General features: G+C 38.3%; 1 protein-coding gene across 1 annotated transcript in view; it reads left to right on the forward strand.

The window, feature by feature from the left end:
* The window catches only part of LOC307124141 (putative ribonuclease ZC3H12C), a gene marked incomplete at both ends in the record, with an annotated part of 40,169 nt that extends 31,256 nt beyond the window's left edge, over positions 1-8,913 (forward strand). Inside the window, 4 exons of the mRNA XM_079813180.1 lie at positions 2,864-3,003; positions 3,204-3,438; positions 3,562-3,668; positions 7,520-8,913. Of these exons, the coding sequence (XP_079669306.1) occupies positions 2,864-3,003; positions 3,204-3,438; positions 3,562-3,668; positions 7,520-8,913 (1,876 nt within the window). The remainder of the gene's footprint in view (positions 1-2,863; positions 3,004-3,203; positions 3,439-3,561; positions 3,669-7,519) is intronic.
* Positions 8,914-10,765: the final 1,852 nt, after the last annotated feature.

Below are 10,765 nucleotides of genomic sequence, written 5' to 3' on the forward strand. Positions count from 1 at the left end.
TAAAGTAAATTGCACTAAAATTACAATGTTGAAATACATTGATGATTGTTGTTGTTTTTTGTCTTAAACTCAATATTCCTAACGGTGCTCCCAGTATTCATATTGCTAGCCGATAGTATAAGGCTTATATGTAAAATATTCACACTACAATTAGAGAGCATTTAGAGGCAATGCGGGAACTTTTAAAAGTGATAATAACTAGCCTTTGATATAAGGATTTTATACACTCTCATAAATGATCTAAAGATGGAAATGATATTTGAGTATTAATTGCGTTTTTTACAGTGAATTTCGTTGTGTATAAATTGTATCTTAATTTTAATCAATGTTTTTAAAACGAATTTTTCTTCATATTGATGTTTAAATATTATACCCTATGTTGTTTTTGTTTTTTTAGTTTTTTTAGAAAGTTAATTGCTTTCTTTAAACTGAATTTCGTTTTGTATAAATTGTATCCTAATTTTAATCAATGTTTTTAATATTTTTGATATAATATAACAGACTGCTATAATACATATATTAGTATATTTGATACCAATATAGCAGACAATAGCCTTAGCGCTGGCTCATGCATTTCACGTTTTTCTGACTGAAGCTCGAAATGATATTTGTGTATTTTGTGTATTTGATTGTTTACAAATGATTCAGAAAATATTTGTTATTGAAATGACTGGGAAAAAGTGTCCCAATCAACCTAAAGTCACCAGATACTATTTGAAATCATAATTGCATTGCATAATCCCAAATATTTTACTTTTAACATTCATCATTACCAATTGTCACAATTTTTTTTTGCTCTTCTTTCAAAAACATTTCTGATTGAAATCTTGTTTCTTTTTTGGCAGATAATTTAGCTTGCTTTAAGTAAAAACTTTAAGTTAATTTTTTTTTTTGATTTTCCCCCTAGAAAACGATATATATTTTTTTTTACTGTTACTGTACTTATCTAGTAAACCTAAAATCTAGTAGGCCTACCTAAAGCTCATTTATTATGCAGCTCATTATTATGCAGGTCTTTGTTTCTCAGGAGGGATCACATTATTATCGTTCACGCCTACTCGCATAAGGCCCGAGTAAAGAAAAAGTGTTTTACAAAATGTAAATGAATATATTGCTTTATGTGAATGAGTAGGCTCAATGATTCTCACATCAGTGTAAAGCAAAAACTCTAATCAAAAACACCCAATAATCAAAGGGATTGTGAACACATATCTATTGTGTGTTTTGAAGCCTTAATTAATTTTTTTTTTTTTTCGTTTTTTCAAATATTTTTCAAATATATTATCTCAAAAAAAATACAAGCATGTACATACATGTTGCTCACATATTATGGTAGCCCAGTTTGTGCTGAATACAGTGTAATTACACTTTTGCCATTAGTATGTTTATAAGCAACTGAAAAATTCACAAATGTCAGAGCATGTCTAAACTTCTAAAGGGCCCCAAAACAGCTCAGACTCCTAGGGGTTAATCCTAACAACTACTATCAATTTTGTATTTAATCATTTATAAGTGATATATAATTGTTCATGAAGGCTGGAAATGAAAAACATAGGTGTGCAGAATTATTAGGCATGTGGTCTTTTACAGATAAAATGAGCCAAAAAAGAGATTTAACTATTAAATGCCCATGAGAATGATACAATACTAATGTAATACTAGAAATTGCAGTTAAGACATGACCCTTGGACAGTAAAATGATCATTGGGTCAAAAACAGGTGGAAAAAAAAGACACGTCTGCAAAAGAATTAAGAATTATTGTGAAGAATTAAGTGTGAAACCATCAACCCCCTAGGAATCCTTTAGTCTCCAGCGCCACCATTTTCCAGAACAGCAACCTACCTGGAGTCTACAGAAGTGCAAGGTGTCAGGATCTCAGAGACTTAAGTTAGGTAAAGAATCCTAAAATATGACCCCCACTTAAGAAGAATCACAAGCTGAAGTGTTGTAAAATACACGAGTATGAAATACACAGAGTTCATTTTTAGCCCATCACTGCAAAACGGACTTCAGGATAGGAGATGGACTAAAAATGAACTCTCAAAACTTACTACCAGATTCTGGAAGATAAATTCTTCAAACAGTGGTATGAGAGGATGTGGTGCTGGTCCTTCAAGAGTCACTCTCAACCTATCTATAAAGCCTATGAAAAAAACAGTCTTTTGTATTCACAACACCACTTAATGTATTTTACAACACTTCAGCTTGTGATTCTTATTAAGTGGGGGTCATTTTTTTGAATTATTTACTTAACTTAAGTCTCTGAGATACTGACACCTTGCACTTCTGGAGACTCCAGGTAGGTTGCTGTTCTGGAAAATGGTGGCGCTGGAGACTAAAGGGTTTTTTTGCCACCTGTTTTTGTCTGACCCTGCTGACCCAATGAGCATTTCACTGTCCAATGGTCATGTCTTAACTGCAATTTCTAGTATTGCATTAGTATTGTATCCTCCTCATGGGCATTTTTAATATTTTTTTCCTTTTCAGTCTGAGTTAAATCTCTTTTATTTTATCTGTAAAAGACAATGTGCCTAATAATTCCGCACACCTGAATATAAGGTGTTTTTCATTTCCAGCCTTCATGAACAATTATATATCACTTATAAATGATTAAATACAAAATTAATAGTAGTTATTAAGATTAATGTGGTTTGGAATTGGTAAAATGTGCCTGGAAAAAAATATGATCAGAAAATGAACGTGCCTAATAATTCTGCACGCAGTGTATATCTTCTATGTCAGACATTTTTTACTGAATTTCGAATCCAAACCAATGCAGTAACTAAAAAATATATTAATTATTTACATTTAGAGTTATTTATTTTTAATAGTTACTTTCTTCGTTCTTTCTCTTTTTTACAGCCATGGCAATAAACAGATGTTCTCCTGTCATGGCATTCAGCTTGCAGTTGATTGGTTTCTTGAACGTGGCCATCAAGACATTACAGTGTTTGTGCCAGCCTGGAGGAAAGAACAGTCGCGCCCTGATGCTCTTATCACAGGTGAAAACATTTGCCTCCTTGTCCTCAGAAAATCCAATGAGCACATGTTGACATTTAAACTTGTCTGTGAAGTTTTTCCTTTGTTGAAGTTATATTAAGTATACATTTAATGGTATCTTAATTTTATTTGTTGTTATTTAATGTCTAGCACCCATGTTACTATATCAATCTAACAGAATTAAAAAAAAATTCCCTTACAGATCAGGAGATTTTAAGACGGCTGGAAAAGGATAAGATTCTTGTTTTCACACCCTCACGTCGTGTCCAGGGTCGCAGAGTAGTCTGCTATGATGACAGGTTTATTGTTAAGCTAGCTTATGAATCAGATGGCATCATTGTTTCCAATGACAACTACAGAGACTTGGCTGTTGAGAAACCGGAGTGGAAGAAGTTTATTGATGAACGCCTTCTGATGTACTCCTTTGTAAATGATAAGTAAGTTTGTTGAACCTGGATATTTGTGTGATTTAAATCTTAATTTCAGTGCTGTGTACATCAGTTTGCTTTTTTACCTTTTATGAAAATTAGAAAATTAATCTTGGAAAAAAAATCTCCCAGGTTTATGCCTCCTGATGATCCATTGGGTCGTCATGGGCCAAGTCTGAAGAATTTTCTAAGAAAAAGACCCATAATTCCAGAGCATAAGAAACAGCCCTGTCCATACGGTAAGTGTTGACCCATATTTGATACTGTTTTACAGCTGCCTGAAATTGAACAACTATCAACTATTTACTGTATGGATATAGCCAAGCTATCACTCACTTGAAACAAATTACATTACTTATCAGCTGACTGCTGCAAATAAATTATTAAATTAAATTGCTATAATGCTTCCAACTTATATTCATTTTAAATAAAAAGCTTTAATGTATTCTATATTTCTTTCTACCGGCCAATGATGATTCTGAAAGAAAACGTGCAGGGTTTGTTATTGTAGCAAATATGCCTTCAACTTTCACGAGCATCTGATTGACATGTAAACCATTATTTCAGTGTTGCTATTAATGTTGTGGTTATTTTAGCAAATAGTTTGCTTCGTACATTCAGTTCAACAGCATTAAGTTGGCATAAGTAGCCCCCTGCCTCAGAGCAGCGGTCTGCCGCACACAAATCTCAGTGCCGTGACCTGCCAGAGGACCGGCGCTTCGATCCCTCACCCACTCATAAGTGGTGGTCCACCTCAGGGCGGCGTTTGCTTTCGAGGAACGAGATTCCTCAGGGAGAGTGGAGACTTCACCCCGGAGTGGTGAGGGAAATATGGGCCCGATTCGGGAGGGCGGAAGTGGGTCTATTTGCAACGAGTGAGAACACGCATTGCCCACTGTTCTTCTCGCTGTCCCACTCCCCGCTGTAGGGGGATGCTCTGACGTAGAGCTGGCCGAGAGCCAAACTCTATGCGTTCCCTCCGGTGAAGATTTTGTCTATGTACTTTGCAAAATCAGGGAGGAGAGAGCATCTGTGATTCTCATCGTTCCCAACTGGACCAACCAGCCATGGATCTCAGGGATCTCAGGGAACTGCTTTTCCACTGGAAAATTCCTCTCAGAAGGGACTGCTGTCACAAGCGAACGGCGTGATATGGCATCACATGTGGATGCTTCAGGGTCGTTAGAAGGTGTAAGCGTTTTGCCTTCGAATGTCCTCTGCAATGCTCACAGAGTCCCGCCCGCTAGCCACCAGGCGCCTTTATGCTCTAAAAATTTGAGTATTTGAGAAATGGTGCTTTGAGCATGCTATCAAGATGAGCATGCCCGTTTCAGACGTGCTATGCTTTCTACAACTTAGAATGAGGTTTATGTTCTACAACTCCACTCTGAAGGTTTATGTAGCTGCTATTGCCTTGTTTCGCTCCCCGGTATCTGGGCAGTCGATCAGTAAGCATGATTTGGTGGTCATTTCTCAAAGGAGCGAGGAGGTTACATCCTGCCTTCTGTGACGCCGTGGAAGCCATGGCTTTGGTTCTAAACCATCTCTCTACCTCCGTTCGAGCCTCTGGAATCTATAGCAGTAAAAGAGTTTTCTCTTAAAACCGCTCTTCTCCTGGCCCTTGTTTCTGCTAAACGCGTTGGGGATTTCCTCTTTCTCTGTGAACGGTGATTGTATGTGTTTCGGTCACAGCGACTGTAATGTCACTCTCCGGCCGAGACATGTATCCACGCCCTTTAAAGCACAGGTTGTCTCTCGATCAGTCTTATCAGTTGAACCAGAGACCTCACGTGATGCTGATGCTCTGCCGCTGAGTGCTGTTTGCCCGGTTAGGGCGCTTAAGATATACGTTAATAGAACGGCATCCTTTCGTCAGTCAGACCAGCTCTTTTTGTGCTATGGGGGCAGTTCTGAAGGACGTGCTGTCTCTAAATAGAGGCTGTCCCACTGGATAGTGGATGCTATGGCGTTGGCGTATGCTAGTCTGGGCCAGGACTGCCCTTCCACATCAGGGCACATTCTACGAGAGCCATTGCATCTTCATGGGCTTGGTCTAAAGGTATGTTCATTCAAGAAATATGCTTGGCTTTGACTGGTGTTCTCCAAACACCTTCGCCGGATTTTACAAGCTGGACGTGCCATCTGTAGCTTCACAAGTGCTCTCGGTGAGTTAAGTCCCTATTCAAGTGTTTTATACTGCACAGTTATTACCGTTTTCTGTTGATGCTGTGTATGCTCGTGCTTATGTGTATTTACTCGCTGTTGTCACTTTTACTGCCCTTATCAGTGCAGCAGACACTTATTATTCTATCCACTATTTCAAGTGTTTGTTTTGTGGAACAGTTTGTTACCACTATGCTGTGGATGCTGTGTTCGCTCATATCTTCCATTTCTACGTTATTGTGCAAGTTCTGCCCTTATCAGTGCAGTCTGCATTTTTATCTGTCTCAATATGCAAATTTGGATAGGCTTTAGCACAACTCTCATTGGCCTGGCTTCACCTATCATAAGAGCTTCTGGAGACTCCGCCCCTTGGCGGTTTTGTTATCTTCTGCGATTGGTGCAACTTGTCTGCTACCTCGCAGCTCTCACGGCAGGATTGTATTCGGTTCCCTATGCATTTCACACAGTGTCGAAGTGACCACTCTCGAAAGGGAACATCTCCGGTTACTATCGTAACCTCGGTTCCCTGAGAGACGGGTTGTCTCAGTTGTGATTCTGAGGTAATTGCATCGCTTTTCGCCTTTTATAGCGGATGCAGGAAAGACAGCTATCTTTTACTCTGCTATGTTTTTACAGTAGTCTTTGCTTGAGCAACTTGCTCTTATAGCCGCTATGCCCCTGAGCTTATGAGGTCTCCGTTGCATGAAGTTCTTTAGCTAGGTGTACGGCTTGGCTTGTAGCTGATCTAGACCTTTGCTTTCAACACGGTGGGATTTTATACATCCCCATCCCACACTCTGCTTCAGTCCAATATACTGAGGCAATGGCGTTCATTGCTGCCCTATAGAGCGGGGGAGCCCACCTCTATTTTGTGCGCTTGAACACCACTGGCGGGTGGTTTCTCGCCCGTGAGATTTCATAAGGCTTCAGTAGATTCAAGAAGGACAGGATAACCCCATAGCGACACCTATCGGTGGCCCAGTGTCTCGTTCCCTACTCTCAGGAAACCAAGATTACGTTAGGTAACCAGAGATGTTTTAAGCGTATTTCATCACCATGGTAACAACGCCTCATGGCTAATCTGCTCTGGAGCAGGTTTTATGCTGCCTTCACATGCTATTGAAAATTTGATCGTTCCCACTTCTGAAGTCGTGATTACGAGCTAATCGCATTCACGAAATGGAGGGTGTTCATGTTAAATTTTAACCTAGGAAACTTGCATTTACGATAATTCCGAGAGCACGTGAAGGTAGCATTATAAAACAGCTAGAATCTTTAAAATTATTAAATTCTTTATAATATAATATAAAAATGTAAAGCTATTGCACATGAATTTGCATTTATTTTTTGCAGATTTTTGTTAATATAATATAACTTATATTAATAAGCTAATTTAAGCATTTAAACTCAGATCTATTAAATAATTTAAAGAAATGCTTTATAGTCATCGAAACTTTGCATGTTACACCTGTGGTAGATGATTTATTTTAATTTTTTTTACTGTGCTACGCAAATCATCCATTATTTCTGCCACTTGATCAAGCCACTCTTTATTAAAACCTGACATTTTTCTCATGTCTTTGCATTTGTGTTGCCTCTCTTCTATTTAGCTCTTTTGTACCACAACCAGTATTCAAACAGCAACTGATCATTCTTTTTCTACTAACACCTGTAAATAGAGTAGGACCCCCAGGAGAGCACGGCAGGGAACATACTGTTAAGCGGTACACAGATAGCGTGATCCTATACACTAACGCTAACCAAAGTATGTGGGGAAGAGACATTAGCATATCTACTTCAGGAATTGAAGAAATATAAATTAAGGTTGTCAATTTAAAAGGCTGTTGAAAAATATAAGTAGAAATGTATGTTGTTTTACAAAGTGCTTACATATCTAAAACATTTATTTACTTCTTATTTCCATTAGGAAAAAAGTGCACCTATGGTCACAAGTGTAAGTTCTACCATCCAGAGCGTGGTACACAGCCACAGCGAGCTGTGGCAGATGAGCTCCGTGCCAGTGCCAAGAGCTCTGCAGTTAAAAGTCTGGGAGAGACATGTCTCGTTAAGAGTCACAGTGTGCCTGGAGGTTCCAGTAATGACAAAGCCGGTGACGGTAGACAATCTCAGCCAAAGAGGCAATCTGACCCCAATATCCGTGCCCTCTCTTACAGTGATGTGGAGGATAAGCTGTGTTCAGAAACCAAAGCAGACCTGTATAAGAGCAACCTAGCTCTGCCTCAAGCTCAAGGAGGTCCTCCTTTATCTCATAGGCATAGCCAGGACTTGAAGGATCACAATATTTGTTTGTTGAAGAATCAGGAAGGTCCATCATTGTCTCATGCAGAACCCCATAAAACCTGTGAGTCTCCAGATCTTTATTACTCCATGGTTAGGTCATATTCTGGCCTAAGCTTGCCCTCTCAGAGGAGTCCAGAGCATCACTTCCTGTTTGATGCTGACCCACGCACCAGCTCAGTGGCATCAGACTGCAGCAGTGATGGCAGTATGAGCTCAGATTCATATGGCATGGCAACCCACACAGAGCTTTCTTGCATGAGCTCTCCTGATTTGTTACTGGATGAAGGTATAAAGTGTCATCACCATCATCATCGTAGAAATTACCAGTTACTCCCTGTTATTCCTCGAGGGTGCATTCTCTCCCCTGCTAGATCTAACCACCCAGGATTCCACCAAAGCATACTTAGTGTTCATAGTTTTGCTTTAGAAGACCAGCAAGACCCCCACTTCCAGCACTCCATCTCCTACATGTCTCCAGAACTCCAGCATCAAGTGGTAGGTGCTCGCACAAGCTGTCCTCAAGACTACCCTCCTCTCTGCCAGGGAAAAACTCACTCCCAGAACTCTCCATTGGGTCATGGCCTTTCCTCAACATGTGTGGAAAGCGCGTCAGACTCCAGACTTTATGAGCACCCTCCATTACTGCCAAGAAAAGCCTACTTACCCCAAGAGCGAAAGACCAGTTGGGATCCATATTACAGACAGCACCCACAAGGGGTCTATGAGCCCTTGAGCTTCCAGGACCCCTCAAAGAACCTCGAACAGATGTGGCGGATACCATGGGACTGTCGCTCCACTCCTCACCTCTCCCATTCATCCCATATGCCCCACATTTCATCACACCAGCACCAGGAGCCACTCGCTTCGAGTCGTTACCAGGAAGTACGAGAGAAAGTGTTTACCAACCTGTGCAACATTTTCCCCACTGAGCTAGTACAATTGGTCATGGGGTGGTACCCTCACGTGACCGACGCCCAACAGTTGGCAGCAGCCATCTTGGCAGAAAAGAATCAAGTTTAATACTAAGTGCTGAGGTGTTAAAAGTATACTGCATCCAAAAATTTTACAGCATGTTTAATGGGAGTAAATTATTTGAGGATTTTTATTTTTTTAACTGTGACCCACTCTCTGTAAACTAATTTTTTTTCTGCCAGCTTCCTGCACCCTAATTAAATTGAGGTAGCTGGAGTGAATGATCCAATCTAGTTATGTAAAGCATTGCATTAAAAGTACCATGTTACAGATTTACTTTTGATGGGCTGACCTGAGGAGAATACTATAAAAGTAATTTGCCTGGAAATGTTGTGATGAATGTAATATTTATTTTCTGATATTTATTTTCTGAAATATTTTACTTTATGTTAATTATTATGTTCAAGCAAGATTGTAATGAATCACAAGGCACTTTTCATTGCTGTTTATCAAAATGCAGTTTGGTAACTTACAGCAATCAAATAAGAGGAGATGGAATGTCAGAGTATGGTCTACAATGAATCTATTAGGACAACTTTTTAAAACAATGTATATTGTTAAAAGCGCTATAGTCAAAAATTTACTTGACAAAGATATTTGAAGCATCAGTTATATGAATTGCGTGTAAGGGATGGGACTCTGTTTTTCTACAATGTCCATTATGACAAAAATTTCCTTGGCAAGACAAAATATTTTCAAGGAATATTTTTATATATTTGTTCATATTGTTTCTGGAAGATAATTACATGTCAATTTTAGAGGTGATATAATGAAAATAACTTTATTTATTTATTTTCTTTGCAGGTGAGGGGTTCAGAATTGTAGCCATAATCCTGCAGCTCTTTGCATTTCCCTTCTCTTTCTGATTTCAACTCTTACTTGATTTTGTATTTGCCTTTTCTTCTTCTTCTTCTTCTTCTTGTTACTTTTTAATCACTTTCGCCGTAATCTAGTTATGTATAAATTTGGAATGGTTCTTTAAATGCAAAAGCGGCCAGCAAAGTAACTGCTTGTATTGACATTTTAATTATAATTTATTAATTGCTTTGTGATGTTTTATTCCTTTACAGATAGAAAAGCTTAATCATGAATGTGAGGGTGTGCTTGCTTGTACTTTGGGAAGTGTAGTCTTCCCAATTTTTGTAATTTGTAGAAGTGTGGGCTTGGGTATTCTGTACTTCTGTAAGTGTTATAATAGGATAAATGGTCTGAATAGCCATAGATGTAGTAGTGTAGTAAAGACAGGTGCCACAAGCTCTGTCTGTGTACCTTAATTTTAATAAGGAACATTTCTGGCTTAGCTTATGGGTGCATGTTACTGTAAGCCAGTTGTATCCTGCTCTTGTTGAAAGCAACTGAGGTTGGGACCTGATTGGGTGCAGATTCCTTTTTTAAATGATGTTTGAGTTATTTTAGAATTGTTTACATTTTTATGTGACCCATGGTAGCCAGCGAATACCTGTCCTTGCTGATACAAATTGTATCTTTTTAACTTAAAATCAGAGATGTTTATATACATATGATCTATGGAAAAGTATATTCACACACAAAGTTATGTACAATAGGTAGTACATGTATAAAATAAGAAATATTTTTGGCAACATTTTATCATAAAGATAACTTCAGTTTTTTTTTAAAGAGTTAAATGCTTCTAAAACGGATGGCACTATAGTAATCAAGGAGTCTATTTATTTTATTTTAAAGCAAAAGTATTTACTTGTAAAATCTTATTTCTTAAATTCAAAATGTTGCAGATGAAATACAATACAGATTGGGGCAGGATTTCAGAAAATTAAACATTGCTATTTTTTAAACAGTTCTGATCATTTGCATACTATTGCTTCTGCTCTTGTTCTATTAAAACTTTTTTAGATCTGAAATCTAAATTTAAAGTAATAAT

Source organism: Gobio gobio, assembly GCF_949357685.1.
Source record: "Gobio gobio genome assembly, chromosome: 3".
Taxonomy (NCBI): domain Eukaryota; kingdom Metazoa; phylum Chordata; class Actinopteri; order Cypriniformes; family Gobionidae; genus Gobio; species Gobio gobio.